This window comes from Vulpes vulpes, chromosome 7 (assembly GCF_048418805.1).
Source record: "Vulpes vulpes isolate BD-2025 chromosome 7, VulVul3, whole genome shotgun sequence".
In the NCBI taxonomy this organism is placed as follows: domain Eukaryota; kingdom Metazoa; phylum Chordata; class Mammalia; order Carnivora; family Canidae; genus Vulpes; species Vulpes vulpes.
In genome coordinates, this window is record NC_132786.1 from 96,280,106 (window position 1) to 96,296,467 (window position 16,362).

At 35.1% G+C, this 16,362-nt stretch overlaps 1 protein-coding gene across 4 annotated transcripts in view; it reads left to right on the top strand.

Moving 5' to 3' along the window:
• The window catches only part of BZW2 (basic leucine zipper and W2 domains 2), a 65,939-nt gene that overhangs the window by 29,594 nt on the left and 19,983 nt on the right, over nucleotides 1-16,362 (top strand). For all 4 annotated transcript variants that reach the window (XM_072764453.1, XM_072764456.1, XM_072764454.1 and 1 more), the window contains 4 exons: nucleotides 2,909-3,085; nucleotides 7,812-7,915; nucleotides 9,887-9,952; nucleotides 13,357-13,492. In XM_072764453.1, coding sequence (XP_072620554.1) covers nucleotides 2,909-3,085; nucleotides 7,812-7,915; nucleotides 9,887-9,952; nucleotides 13,357-13,492 — 483 coding nt within the window. The remainder of the gene's footprint in view (nucleotides 1-2,908; nucleotides 3,086-7,811; nucleotides 7,916-9,886; nucleotides 9,953-13,356; nucleotides 13,493-16,362) is intronic.

The following is a 16,362-nucleotide window of genomic DNA, read 5'->3' on the forward strand; positions in this document are numbered from 1 at the left end:
TCTTATCTTTTTTGCTCCTATTTAATAGGTCTTTTTTTCTTGATTTTTTTTTCTAGTTTCTAAAAGATATTCTCAGCTTTCTCTTTCAGCTCTTGTATTTAGTTTTTAACTTTTTCTATCATACTTTCCATTTCCCAGAACTTCTTTATTCATGAAAGGATTCTTCGTTTTTTGACATTTTATTTTTCCTTTCCTCTTCCTCCTCCTCCTTCTTAACAGTTGCAGTGTCCACTTATCTCTCTAAAGGTATTTATGATAGGATTTTTGTGAAGTTTCTGGTTCATCATTTGCCCCTCCTTTCCACATCTAAAATCATTTTCTGAAAGGGGAGTGAAGGTGAAGTCCTTTGAATTGAATCCTACCTTTACCTTTAATTTAGTAATTTTTTTTTCTGCCTCTTCTGACCTCTGATTTGTCATGTTCACTTGTTTTCAACAGTATGTGATCCTTGCTTTGTTTAGGATCCGGGTCCAGGAGCCCCTGCGTGGTTCAGTTGGTAGTGCATGGGACTCTTGATCTCAGGGTCAAGAGATAGAACCCCACATTGGGCACAAGAATTAATGAAAATATAAATAAAAAATAAGATCTGACTCCAAATTAACCTTCCACAAGAAGTCTTTGAGTCTGCTGAGGGTAGGAAGCTCCATGTATCTATATCCCTAAATCCTCTGAAGCCTTTTCTGGGATTCTACAAATTCAGAATTATTTTCATTATAATAGTGAGATACCTTTTGCCTCTTTGACACATTCACTCATGGTTTATGGTGGTTTCCCAGAGGCTACATGATGTGTGATATCACAACAGATTGCACTCTGTGGATATGGGAATCCATCTGTCTGCTATTAATGCAAGCATTAAAGAGATTAAACAAAGCCTGTCTTCACACTATTTTAATTTGATAAATATTTAAAAATTTTCTGTTTTAATTTCTATAGAGTAAGTATCCATAAAAATAACCTCCTTACAGAAAAAAGCTCTTTGGAATCCTCAGTATTTTTTTAACGGTGGCAAGGGGTCATGAGACCAAAAAGATTGAGAACATCTGCTCTGAAGCAATAAATATATATATATAGCTCATGGTATATACTAAATATTGAAGTGTCCTGGAATAACTTATCTTATAAAAAGAAATAAGTGTTCATTACATGTGGAGAAAAGGAAATCTTCATGAAATGTTGATGAGAGGGATCCCTGGGTGGCGCAGCGGTTTGGCGCCTGCCTTTGGCCCAGGGCGCGATCCTGGAGACCCGGGATCGAATCCCACATCAGGCTCCCGGTGCATGGAGCCTGCTTCTCCCTCCGCCTGTGTCTCTGCCTCTCTCTCTCTCTCTGTGACTATCATAAATAAATAAAAATTTAAAAATTTAAAAAAAAAAGGTACAACATTAAAAAAAAAAAAAAAAAGAAATGTTGATGAGAGTGTAGAGTGGCATAGCCAGTATGGAAAACATAATTAAAGTTCCTCAAAAAAAATTTAAAGGGGCTCCTGGATGGCTGAGTTGGTTAAGTGCCCAACTCTTGATTTCAGCTCAGGTCATGATCTCAGGGTCCTGGGATCCAGCCCCGCATTGGACTCTGCTCTGCAGAGTGTCTGCTAGAGGATTTTCTCTTCCTCTTTCTTCCCCTTCCCTCCCCTCTCATGTACACACACACACTCTCTCTCATAATAAATAAATAAATCTTTAAAAAAATAAAATAAAATAGAACTACCATATAATCCAGTAATTCCACTCCTGGGTATTTATCTGAAGAAAATGAAAACAGTAATTTTGAAAAGATATAGTCACCCCCATGTTCATTGCAGCATTATTTACAATAGCCAAGGTATGGAAACAGCCTAAGTATCCATCAATGGATGAATTGATAAAGAAAATATGATATATACATATATATAATAGAATATTATTGCGCCATAAAGATAAGGAAGTCTTGGGACAACCTGAATAGTCCTTGAGGGCATTATGATAAATGAAATAAGTCAGAGATAAATACCATATAATCTTACTTATGTGTGGAATCTTTCAAAACAAAAACCCTAAACTCATAGAACAGACAGGTGGTTGCCAGAGGCAGGGAGTGAGGAGCAGGCAAAATGGGTGAAGGCAGTCAAAAGGAACAAATTTCCAGTTGTGAAATAAATAAGTTCCAGAGATGTGATGTACAGCATGATGACTAAAGTTAATGATATTGTATGGTACAATAGAAAGTTGTTGAGAGGGAAGATCTTAAAAGTGCTCATCACAAGAAAAAATAATTCTAACTATGTATGGTGGTGGATGTTAACTAGACTTACTGTGGTAAACATTTTGCAAAATAGACAAATACTGAATCATGCTGCACATCTGAAACTGATATGTCGATTATAATCGATATACTGATAATTGAAACTAATGTATGTCCGTAATAATAATAATAATAACAAATAATAAAATAAAAAAGAGATGTCCCTCTTTATTTCCTCTCTCCTAATCTTTATTTTGTTCATTTGTGTATTCTCCTTTATTCTTAGGCACTTCTTTCTGAGTCATTTTCTTCTATCCTAAATGAAACAAAATTTTAAGTCTTGATCGTTACACCTTATTTTTTCTCAGATAGGGTTAATAGATTACATTGGCCAATCCTATGTATGAAAGAAATTATCAATTATCAATTTTATTGTATGTTAGAGTTAATATACTCTTTTGGTCCTTTTAAATAGAAAAATAAATTATTTGATCAAATAAATATTTAAACAAGGGGTTTCAAAACCTGTAAATCTAACAGAAAAGCTTAGTTGTCTTCCAAGTTTTAAATAATCAAACTGTCAAATATAATATCAAACTATCCAATGAACAAAGGAAATGTATGGTTGCATTTGGGAATAGGATTGTAAATAAAAGGAATAATTTTGTAACTTATTTATTTTAGATGAAAAAGAGAAATTCGAACCCACAGTCTTCAGGGATACACTTGTCCAGGGGCTTAATGAAGCTGGTGATGACCTTGAAGCTGTAGCCAAGTTTCTGGATTCCACAGGCTCAAGATTAGATTATCGTCGCTATGCAGACACACTCTTCGATATCCTGGTGGCTGGCAGTATGCTTGGTAAGCCGGGCGTTATAGATTCTTCTTGTAGTACTTTAAATTCCATTGAAATGTTTCCTTACAAGATAGAATCTTTATAAATTTACATTAGTGAGAGTTAATAAAAAATAGAAATGGGAGTCTCTACAATTTTTACTTAATTTACAGTTTGGGGTGATAGTAGTTTGTCTGTAGAAACAGTTATTGGTTAAGAAAGGCATAAAAATGACTATTTTTGTTGATTACACAACACGGCCACTTTGTTGTATAGTGAAAGGCCAGGTTCCCATGCATCTCTAATTCTTAAATGATCTGGAGCAGATATAGGAAGAGTAATTGCTGTGGTAGAGTATAACTTGGTGTATGTCTGCTAGTTCCTTCCAATATATTTATTTAACCCCCGAATACCTAGTACCTTTTCTTTTGAAGCCATCCTTTTTTCTTGTAGTGAAATGTAACTGTGTCAACAAATTTACAGGTAATCCTCTGTTTTTCATTAAATGCCATTTAAACCATAAATAATAAAATATCAGAAATATGGTTTAAGTCTGGTTTTTTAAAAATGGACAGTTGTGAATATATAGTTAAAAGGAATAAAGATAAAAGTTTAAAAAATTATTAGAGATGGATTAAAAGCAAAATAATCTTATAAAGCAGAGGCATTAGAGAAGAAGGCTTTAGAATACTATTTGAGTGACCTGGTATGTTGACCTAAATGTTGATTAGATATCATAATGACCCATTCGTCTCATATTTATTCCTTAGAACTTAGTTTTTATAATTAGTTTCTGTGGTAATCATAAATCACGAGAAGTGGTCAAATCTGCTAGGCCAGTGATTTTCAACTGCCTAGAGGATATTTGCAAATGTGTAGAAATGTTTTGGTGAAAAGACTTGATGGTGGAAGTTGGTATGCCACTTACTTTCCCATGCAAGGGATATTCAGTATAATGAAAAATTGCCCTGTCCTATGCGATATCAGCACCTTTCACTGAGAAACACTGTTTAAGCCAGCCTACTTTAGGACAAGATATATACTTTCGTCCATTTTGAAGTAGAGCCATACCTTAACTCTTCCCTCTGAAAAATCTCTCCATTTTGGTACATGCCTCCACTACTCCCAGGCCCCCTTTTGATCTGTATAGCTGGTTTTCACTACATGCCACGTTAGTTTTGTTGCTGTGATTCATAGTAAAGATCTCACCTTTCCACTGAATAATTCAAGTCCAAGTATAAGATCTATATGTAATGTGTTCAAATCCCATGACCCAGAGATAACAGTTGTTAATATCTTGATTAATTCCCTTCTTGAAATCTCTTTATGCTAATTTTTGAGAATGGGATGGTATTATAGAAGTATGATACTCTGCATGGCTGTTTTTTGTTTATTCAACAATATGTTATTGCCTTTCATGTCCATGCGTGTTACTTTAGATGATTCCAAGAAGAACCAAAACCATACTAATTTTGAAACATATTTAATTTGTTCCTAGGTGTCTTTATTGTAAACAACAATATAATCAGTATCTGTATACACGTAGCTTTATATTTTCTTATTATATCTTTATATATTTAGCAAGGATTAATGAATTGAAGGCTATCTCTGTCTTTGTCTACCTATCTGAGAGAGAAGACCAGCCCTCAAAAGCAATATTCTAATTAACATTTTATCAAAAATCGTGTTCCTACAATTTACCTATACCTTTAGCAATATTAGGTACTCTCAAGCTTGTCAGTTTTAAAATTTTTGCCAATTAAGTAAGTGATATTTTCATTCAAAAATTTTAAATCAATGGTGAAGCTGAACATTTTCTGATGAGATGATTGGCTTTGTATTTCATTAATTATGATATACTTTGGTTGATGTACTGGTAAATTTTCTACAAGAATAGTCTTCTGCAGGCAGCCCCGGTGGCTCAGCGGTTTAGCGCCACCTTCAGCCCAGGGCGTGATCCTGGAGACCCTGGATCAAGTCCTACGTCCGGCTCCCTGCATGAAGTCTGCTTCTCCCTCTGCCTGTGTCTCTGCCTCTCTCTCTCTTTGTGTGTGTGTGTCTCTCGTGAATAAATAAATAAAATATTTTAAAAAATAATAAAAAATGCTTTAAAAAAAATAATGGTCTTTGGCAAGTTTTGATTGTTGCCAAAGTCACTCATGACTATTAGTCAATCCTATAGACCATTTTCAGTTCTTAGTGCTGACCTTCTGTTGTGCTGGAAAAGTTTACTTTTTTCCCTTACATGACCTGTATACTTCACATTGATAATCTCAAAGCTTCATTAACCATCTGTATAATAATGATCAGCAAATTAATAACTGTGGCCCCAATTTTGCTGCTTCACTCTACATGCATATATCCAAGAAGGTAGGGTAAACTATGTGGTAAGACTTAAAAGCACAGCAGGTCCAACCCCTGGATACCTACCAGGTTGAGGCCTATGATGTAACGGAGAAAGCCAGCCAGGAATAGTCTTTTTATATAAACACTTTGTTTACTTATTGAGTATGGGAATTGTCCTCACACCCACACAAAAAATTTACCTTCGTGCATTGTTATTAAAACAATAGTCTTCATGGGTTTTCAGTTGTATTCTTTGAAGCGTAGATACAAGAAATATTTTTTCTTTCACTTCTATTTTGAGAAAAACAGCAGGCCCACCAAAATTTTAGAAAAAGCAATTAATATTTGGTTCTAGCATCAGAGTGAAAAATTTAATGCAAGCTATAGTAGTATTATTAATGTGTAATATGTTTTGTAAAATAATGCAGTTTTTAAAACTTATCTTTTACGGGACCTGGATGGCTCAGTTGGTAAGCATCTGCCTTCTGCTCAGGTCATGATCCTAGGGTCATGGGATTGAGCCTCACATGAGGTACTCTGCTCAGTGGGGAGCCTGCTTCTCCTTCTCCCCCTGCCTACCACTCCCCCTGCTGTGCTCTCTCTCTGTCAAATAGATAAGTAGATAAAATCCTTTTAAAATTTTTTTTAGAAAACAAAACTTCCTCTTAAGGAAAAAGACTAGTTTCAAAATCAGACTTTTCAGTTATGTAACTTCTGTCAGACAGGAGTCATTAGCCCAGAGTTTTTAGATTATCATCTTAATAAAATTTTGTTCCAGGTGGTTGTATTCATTACATAGGGCTAATTAAATCATGCATAAATTAATTGCATGAAAATAGATTTCTGAACAAGCTGACTTTTCTAAAAAGTAATTTGCTTATAAAACTGTATGCAAGGGCAGCCTGGGTGCAGGATCAAGTCTCACATTGGGCTCCCTGCATGGAGCCCGCTTCTCCCTTTGCCTGTGTCTCTGCCTGTGTGTGTGTGTGTGTGTGTGTGTGTGTGTGTGTGTGTGTGTGTGTGTCTCATGAATAAATAAATAAAATCTTTAAAAAAATAAAAATAAAAAAACTATGCAGGAGTATGAAAAAGGTTGGCTAGGTATAGCACTTCTCATCCAAAGATCTGAAATCACAAGTTAAATCAAGGCAGTTATATAAATAAATAAAAGAAGTAGCTGATATATATTCTTCAAATATTTGTTGAGTGTATAAAAGGCATTAGTGTAACTTGGCTTATTCAAACTTCCTGCCCTAATTACAATGTAGAATCAGAAAACAAGGAGCACCTGGGTGGCTTAGTTGGTTGGGCAGCTGCCTTCGGCTGGGGGCATGGTCCCGGAGTCCAGGGATTGAGCCCAGTGTAGGGCTCCCTGCTCATGGGGAACCTGCTTCTCTCTCTCCTTCCCTCTACTGTTCCCCCTGCTTCTGCTCTCTCATTTTCTGTCAAATAAATAAAAATCTTTTTTTAAAAAATCAGAAAATGAAAATATCTAGCGTTGATTCTGTTCTAATCAACCAGTGTTTGTAATGGCCATCATTGAAATTTACAGGAGAAGCCTTTGAATGTGCAAAGTTGAGTCATAGAAAAAGACTTATTTTGTTCTAGTCTGCTTATTCCATGACATTGTGTAGGCAATAAGGAAGAAAGATGAGAGAGAATAAAATATACCCTTTCCTAGCCAGCATAGCTACCAAGTGATCAAATACAAATAACAAGGAGTCAAAGTGTATACTGTTCAACCCTATGTGGATAACTGCCTTGTTAAAGAAGGGAACCATTCCAAATCTATTCAAGTAGAAAGTCATAAGGTCTGCTACAAGAGCCAAGTCTGGCCAACCTCGGTGTTGGTGACCTGGAGTCCAGCAAAATGTTATCAAGCCTGAAAAAGTGAACCATATCCTGATGTCAGACACATCAGGAACTACATTGAAAATAACTGAGTCCAGACTTCTAGTGATAGTATCCTGGTAGAACAATAATCTCACACACTATGGCAATAGTATAAAATGGAACAACCAGTTTACATTGTATTAGAAACATACACAAATATGTAACAACATATGCATCTACACAGACACCCCATCCTGTGAATTTTTCTGTGCTTCTAGATTTTTACGTCTACTTTTATTGTTCTTTTTTTTTAATTTATTTATGATAGTCACACAGAGAGGGCGGGGGCAAAGACATAGGCATAGGGAGAAGCAGGCTCCATGCACCGGGAGCCCGACGTGGGATTTGATCCCGGGTCTCCAGGATTGCGCCCTGGGCCAAAGGCAGGAGCTAAACTGCCGCGCCACCCAGGGATCTCTACTTTTATTGTTCTTGATATGCAGGAATTGATCTGGTCTGCAAATGCTCCTGTGATTTCAGCAGTTGTCATAGTAATCACCTTTCCCTTTTCAGCCCCCGGAGGAACACGCATAGATGATGGTGACAAGACCAAGATGACCAACCACTGTGTGTTTTCAGCAAATGAAGATCATGAAACCATCCGAAATTATGCTCAGGTAGAGTCCATCATTGAGAGATTGTTGTATAAGAAGGGACACATTTGAGCAGGAGTTAGGGAAACATTAGGTTCAGAAATTCTACAGGCTACTTTTTAAATAGAAATGTTAGCTCTTAAACATATGAAAAGATACTCAACTGCATTCATAATAAGGCAGTGGGCATTATAACTTCGCAAAGGTAGACTTGTTTTCTTACCTCTCACGTATACAGAGAATTAGATGCTTGCATAAATTCTCATGGGATTATAAATTGGCACAACCTTTAGGGAGAGCAATTTGGTACTATCTTTTAAAACTAAAATCACACATTGTCTTTGACCCAGCAGTTCCATTTCTAGGACTGCATCCTACAGATATGTTTGCATGTGTGTAGAATGACACGGACAGTGGGAGTAATCAGTGATGCTTGTACTAGCATCATGGGGTGGAAACAGCATGGAAGTCTTACCAGTAGAGTACTCGTTAAAACTTTCTAATTCATATTAATAGATTATTATGTAGCTATTAGAAAGAAAGAGAAAGAAGGTATTTGTGATATAGAGAGTCTGTAAAGGATTCATACCCAGATTAAACTAAAGAATTGCAAGTCAGTAAGAAAAGGATAAGCATCCTTATTAGGAAAAGATGTATGGGCATTTCAGAGGAGAAGAAACACAGGTCTCCCCCAAAACAGATGAAGACATGTTCAAACTTATTAGTAATTAGTGAAACTTCAAATAAAATCATGCACTATCTTTTTTGCATTTGTTACATTGGTAGAAAAAATAATAATAATAATAATAATAAGGTCAGGAAGTGGTGGGATTATAAAATCGAACAGCCTGATAAATGTGATCTTGTAAACCTGAACATACATGCATCGAACACAGCCAATCTAGGATTGGTGTGTTCCTGTTCTGTACTGACTCTTTAACAGTCATTATTACTCTCAGTGCCAATCCAATCCAATTTGTTGGATTTTAATGCCATTTGTTCTTTTTCTTTATTGCATACTAGTTTCTGGCCTGGGTCATTGTCCTTTCTTCATAAAGGGCAACACTGCACTGCCATTTTTACTACTGGACTCCATCTTGATCACATTAAGGAATAAATATACTGTTTTAGATGAGAGTATATTATATGGATGTAAGAGAAAGGAATTAGATTCAGAAATCATTTTCAGTTAGAAAAATATTATATTGATAAAATCTCTATTTAAATAAGAACATGATATTATTTTCTTCAAGCTATAATAACAAAATACTGGAGGGCTTAAACAGTAGAATTTTATTATTCCCAGTTCAAAAGGCTGGGGAGGCGTGATCAAGGTGCCACCCAATTTAGTTCCTGGTACAGTCTCTCTTCTCACAAGGCCATCAGCCCTATGAGATTAGGGCCCCACCCTTATGGTCTCATTTAACTACCTCCTAACGTCCTTACTTACAAATACAGTCACATTGTAGGCTAGGGCTTCAACATGTTTATTTAGTAGGAACACAAACATTCAGTCCGTAGCAAACGTCATTCCACTTTAAAAAATAGCCCAGAAATCCACTGACACAGTTGGCAAACCCTGCATGAGTGTTCTCAAGACTGTGGGGGCCAGTAATCTTTTATAACTATTAAGTTATACCAATTTTCACTTGTCTGCCAAAAAACATGTTTGTGTCAGCCAAGAGTCAAATTTCTGAGATCTTCTCTCCTTTCCATCATATCCATGATTTCTATGATTCTGTCTGCAACCCCATTCATTTCAGTTGTTTTCAATCTCTGCATCCCACAGTTTTAACATTATTGTGTTTTCATCAAAGTCATGTTTGATTTCTTACCTATTATACTCTTGACTGAATTTCTTTTGTTCTACACGGTTGAATTTAACTACAATTTTTCTTATTATTAGAGGTCCATGTTGTGGTTATTGTGAGTTTCTATACCAATTGCCTTTTAAAATTATTTACCTAATATTGAATGGTTCTCTTTTATGTTTAGGTCTTCAATAAACTCATCAGGAGATATAAGTATTTGGAAAAAGCATTTGAGGATGAAATGAAAAAGGTAAAAATTCAAATGTAATGCCTTATCTGCGTAGAGTAACTAAATGGGGGGGATGGAAATTTTGCATCTACAGCAACAGTGCAGAAGTACCAGGGACATAGTAAAGTTTTTAATGAATGTTGAATGAATAAGTATGACAGATCACTAGCTAATAACTATAGGAAAAAATACATGATTAACTTAGACTTTGTTCATTCATGTTTACTATCAGATAGCATGCTTTGCTCCAAGAAATGATTTTATAGCATCTGATCTCTGACCTATATGGGCTTAAAATAAAAACTGGAGATTCCAAATATGCAAGAAAAATTATTATATCAAGGGAAGAGTCTAGATACGGTGATTTAATCAGTTACAGCGTATGAGAGAATATATGGACAGCTAAAACCCAGCAAAATTCTTTTATTTCCAAAAGTACAGTTTAGCAAAGGGATAAAAGCATGTCTTTGGAGATAATATATGAGTGGCAATCTCACTGAGGTTTCTCAACTGTAAAATAGCTGCAATAAGATGACATACCTCATGGTTGCTGTAAGAAATGAGATAACACATAAGGTAGTTTAATAGAGTAAGTAGCCTCTAGTACATATGGAAATAAATAGTACCTCATTAAGGAAGAGCTCTGTTCAGTAATTGCAACATGTTTCCTCTTCCAATTTCTAAATCTTGTGTATTTATATGTAGCACTCACTACATTAACCTGTTACAGATGTGCATGTTGCTTTATCATTGTTTCCAGTTTTAGATAACTGCAGAATTATAAACCAAGAGAATAAAGGAACCATAACATCTATTTTGCTACTTACTTACTTCCCTCTATTCAAAGTGTATCCATAGCAAAAAAAAAAAAAAAAAAAAAAAAGTGGATCCGTACATGATGGAAGATTTTGACAGTAAAATCTTTCTTCAAACAATGAAGGGTAGCCACTTGAATTGATTAAGGAGAATATCCGATAAATTCTACAGGGTGCAGAGCAGCCTTTTGGTAGCTTAACCTCTCAGCAAATCACTCAGTTTCTATGTACCTCAGTTTACTTTTCTGTGAAATGAGGATCCAGGCTTTTATAGGTAGTAACACACAAAGTACTCAGAAAAGTAGCTGGTACCCTTGGCAAGTTTTAGCTGTTACAAACGTATAATTCAGTAGAAACAATACATTTTTATATATATAATTATTTGTAATATATTAGACCTATATAAGTACATTGAAAAATCTGGAAGGATACCTATCAAACAGTTAATTAATAATGTTAAATCTAGGGAAGCCGGATTAGAGAGGAGATCACATTTCTATATTATTCTGAGGTGATAGATTTTATTCTTACTTGCATGTATTAAAGCTTGCTTGCTTGCTTTATTTATTTATTTATTTATTTATTTATTTATTTATTAAAGCTGTTTTAAATAGGAAAAAAGTTAAATGGAAAAAAAATGTGGTCCATTACATTGCTAGGTGCCTAGAAAAATAACAATGCTTGATTAAATTTAAAAAATGGGGGACGCCTGAGAGGCTCAGTGGTTGAGCACCTGCCTTTGGCTCAGGGCGTGATCCCGGATTCTCGGGTTTGAGTCCCACATCAGGCTCCTTGCATGGAGCCTGCTTCTCCCTCTGCCTGTGTCTGCCTCTCTCTGTGTCTCATGAATAAGTAAATAAAAATCTTTTAAAAAAATAAATAAAAGAATGGAAATAATGGGGGGAAATGATGTAAAGCATTTAAATAAGCACTTTACTACTTTTGTCTAATGTATTACCTGTCATGTTTTCACTTCTATTAGCTCATTGGCACCTTGAAAGCTTTCTTAGTTATTTCATTCATATGATGAATATACTTTCAAAAATGATTTATTTTTCACGGTATATCCATTTTTTAAGGAACATTCTGGAATATACACAGCATCTGATTTTAACATTGATTAATATAATTGATCGATGTGAATATTACTTTTATAAAAGATCTAACTTTTGTACTATTTTGTTAAAATGAGTATTTTTAATGAGTGCGAGTGTATTGATGTGCTTAAAAAGTACTGTTTAAAAGTTTATTTTGGAAACTATCTTTCATTATCCACTTGAACCTTAATCATCTTTACAAGCAGAGGAAAAGGCCAGATTAATGTGAGGTGTGTATGATTTTGTCAGCCCTTTTACTCTGCCTCATTCCTGGTGCTCCCTGGAGCTGTACCCATTGATGCTCTCTCATTCCCTCATTGTTTTCTTACAAACTTTGAAGGTGACTTTGTTTTTAATTCTTTGCTACTTTAATAGGCATAACCTGGGAGTGAAATGGACAAGTTTGATTCTAGTTCTGCCACTTACTCATAATATAAACATTTAGAATCACATAACTTCCCTGTAATGTAATAATCCTATAACTGTCAGGGATGGTAAATTAATATTGCTCTACGTACTGCACAGAGTTAATGGAATTTCATTGGTACAAAGTAATGAAAAAGTCAGCAATGCCCCAGTTGTGATGTTGAGCCCTGGGGATCTTGGTAACATGCCCAAGGACTATGATAGTCATGGAATAGAGTCAAAGCACTAGGTGGGGAAAGAGGGGGACGTTGCACATGACTGAATACTCTTAGAATTAAAAATGGGAAGTGAGGTATGGGAAGTGAGGTATAATCGCTTTTGCTTAGGTTTTCCTTTAGCCGTTCTGGGGTTGCTACTTTTTCAATTACCCCTCCAAAACTGCTCTTTCTAACACATCAGAGGTCTTTTCTCCATTAAGAACTTGTGTCAGATCCTCCGTTACCTCATCACCAGGGCTGGTAAAACTGCCTGATCCGAGAAATACCAAGTTTGAGTCTTGTTATTTTTACAAGAGCATCAAGAACTTAAGAAACCCCTTTCTCACTCAACAGTCTTGCTTTGAAGAACATTATATGCTCTGAATTCAGAAAAATCTATGATGTCAGAGCTTATTGACTTTTTCCTGTTTTTTGTTCATTGTGCCTTAACAAACCCAAATAAAATGGGTAGATCTAGTGGGAGCACAGGATACCCACAAAAATGAAAAATGTGAAGGACAGTAATATACATCAGTAAATGCTATGCTCATTATGTAAAATGTACCCTCTGTCCTGTACAAAGTCAAATGTAAATTTTTTAGGTAGCCTATTTACACTGTTCAAATGTCTCTTTTTGTTTCCGTGGATGTTATATATAGCTATGTGTAAGTAAGTAAACTTGGAAGAAAGGAACCATGCCTGAGAAATTCACTTTCCTTAGCATCCAGTTTACGAGTGAGCATATGTGTGTGTTTCTAATGAATAATAACTATGCTCTGCATATGACCAGCTAGCTGTTTGCCATCTAGCCATGCGTGCACATTCCATTTGTTATTTTCCTACTTTAGTCCTTGGCTTTATAGACATAATTTCTTTTGTTTGACCCACAGCTTCTCCTCTTCCTTAAAGCCTTTTCCGAAACAGAGCAGACAAAGTTGGCAATGCTGTCGGGGATCCTGCTGGGCAATGGCACCCTTCCTGCCACCATCCTCACCAGTCTGTTCACCGACAGCTTAGTCAAAGAAGGTAATTACTCTCGTGCTTTCTTACCTGGCAGATATAAAAAGTAATGCCACGGATGGTTAGAAAAATACCAGTACCTCTTCTTACTGTGTTCTGCTACCCAGCCATCCTTCTTGTAAGAGAATTTCTGTTTATCTTTAAACAATAAGAATTGTATGTGCTTATTGTAGGGAACTGGAAGACAGAAGATGCCCACTCATACAGACAAATAAAAACTAATAATAACCTGAAATTTGGGCTGTAGGACTTTAATGTCTAGGTCAGATAACCCTGAAGTTGATGTAGTCTAAGCCACTTCTCTCAATTTAGTTGCTACCGGCATATTTTGCTGGGAAAATGCTTCATTGTGCTTTGTGGGAATTTAACCTTTTTGCCCTTAGGCACAAAATACCAGTGTGTAGCACCCACCTCTAGTATAATGAAAAAAGGCCCCTTCATGTTCCCAAATGCTCACTCCTCGCCACCCCCCACCAGGATGTTATTTCCCTGGTTAGGACCATTCTTCTAAACCATTACTTCCCAAAACCTTGTGCTCAGATGTTCATTTTATCACATTTTAAGATATTCATTATCTCAGTTTTAGAAAGAACGTCCAGATGGTTGCCTCAAAGTCTTGCTTTAATTTTAAGGCATTAAGAGTTTGATAAGCATATATACAATCACTTGGTTATAGAATAAAACAAAAGTAGGCTCTTAGAGGAGGATAATGATATTCGAGTTATAATGCAACACAAAACAAAGAGTTATTTTTTTCTTAAAAATAAAAGAGCTTTTGTGAAAACATCTGCTTCTTAGAACTTAGTTTTTCTCCTACAAATTTTGAAGTCCCAGCCTCGTTCATGCTTACAGTGAAATGGATTCTAGTTTCCTTGTAGCTGAAGAAAGATTAGTAAATTTAGAATCAAGTGATCTTATTTAGAGATTTTCTATAGTTTTTGACTTAACATAGCTTAGATTTGTGACAGTTCAGATTCTGTGATTATTAGTGTGTTGTTAATATGACATTTTAAAGTGTTTTCCTAAAGAGAATTTGTGATACTTCACATCTTATTTATGTTGTGAGCCATTTTACACTTAAATAAAACAAGGTAAAATGTAAACAGTAAATGCCAATTATATTAGATTATCCTAGGCTTCATAAAAAAAATACTTTTCTTTCTAGTTGTAGTAAAATTCTAAGTGATACCTACAACTTCCTTTGAAATGTATCAAAAATTATTAGACTGATGGACAGTGATGGAGCTAATAAAATTCTAACAGGTATAAAATTTAGGTAGTGGGTATATGAGTATTTATAGTCAATTTATTCAATTTTTCTTTATATTTGAAAATTTTATATTGAAATTTGAGAAAGAGGGGGAAAAGAAAAATACATTTGCTACAGAATGACATAGTGTTTGTGTCATATAATTTTTTCTGACACTCCACCATCTTTAGAAGCTAGAGGCTTAAACTTTTCCTTCTTCAATAGGAATATATTGATAAATTACACCTTTTTCCCAACTGCACACAATAGCTAAGGAGAAAGGATTATTCCACTCAGAAGAATCTTGAGTATAGAGAAATTTCCCAGATTTTCCAATAGGAACCACTGTTAATGCAAAGTGATAGGTTTAAGCTAAGATTTACATTCCTGATTTAAAATATTATTTTTAATGAAATACAGATTATACTGCATCTTAATTTTTTATTTAATGGCATAAATATATACTAAATTTTACATTGACTTGGTGAACTGAGAGTATTAAAAATTCATGTCAACAAATATAAAATTCCCTAGCATATAGCACCTGTTTTATTGTCCTAGCCATAGTTTTCAATTTTTTTTCTTTTTTGACTAGTTCCTCTGCTTATTCAAGTGAAGAAAACTGGATAAAGTTGGCGTTTCCCTAAATTATATATCAATTGGATGCTTTTACTTGCAACTAATTTCGAATACAAGACTCAAATTGCTATATAAGAACATTTGTTGACATATAAGAACATTTCGTATGTAACAAATAAAGTATAGAAGTCGCCTCGACTTCAGGGTGAACAATAATGTCATCCAGGTCTCAGATATTTTCTCCCATTATTTCTCACTACCATTTAATAGCATCATTCCAAGTATGATTTCCCTTGTCATTGTAAGATGTCTGCTGGCACATGCTTTCTTGTTCAGATTCAGTGAAAGATTAATTCTCAACATAGGATAATTAATTCATCTTGCTTTCACCTAATTGGCTGTCATAGGCCACATGATTTGTTTTGGCTCAGTAGCAGTTGCCAGGGAGATTCCCTGGGCAGATTAGCTACCCATGAGGTCTCTAATCATTGCATACAGAAGGAGGTGGTACCAGGACTTAGACTAGAAGTCACCTGGCCTAAGCAAAGTTAGAATACTGTTAGGAAAAGAAAAGGGGAATAGAGCTGCTTAGACCAATAATAGTGAAGCTTCAATTGAGAAAAATCAATTTAATATTTCAACTACATTTTAACTCTTAAGTAAATGTAACATTAACTTGGAAATTTGAAGTGTTCACAGGAGAACTGTCTACTAGTTATCTAATTACTTATATTTGGAAATAAATCTTAATGTCAGTATGGATATGTAATCGAGTGGTTTTCTGATTACCATGGCTCTTTTAGTCATCTCTTTAAAAAATATCCCAAAAAAAGTTCAATTTGAAACAGCCTCAATGCTTTTATAGTTTAGCTCATGAGTATTTCAAATGCTTTTTACAAAAAGTAAAATTGTAAAGTAAATAATGTACTTTCTTGCATAGCTGTATTTATAGCCATCACCAACAATGGTTTTTGACTAGTATTATTTATCAGCAAAATAGTTGACATGTTGCCATTTCATTTTTTGTTTGCTATACCTCAGGATTACT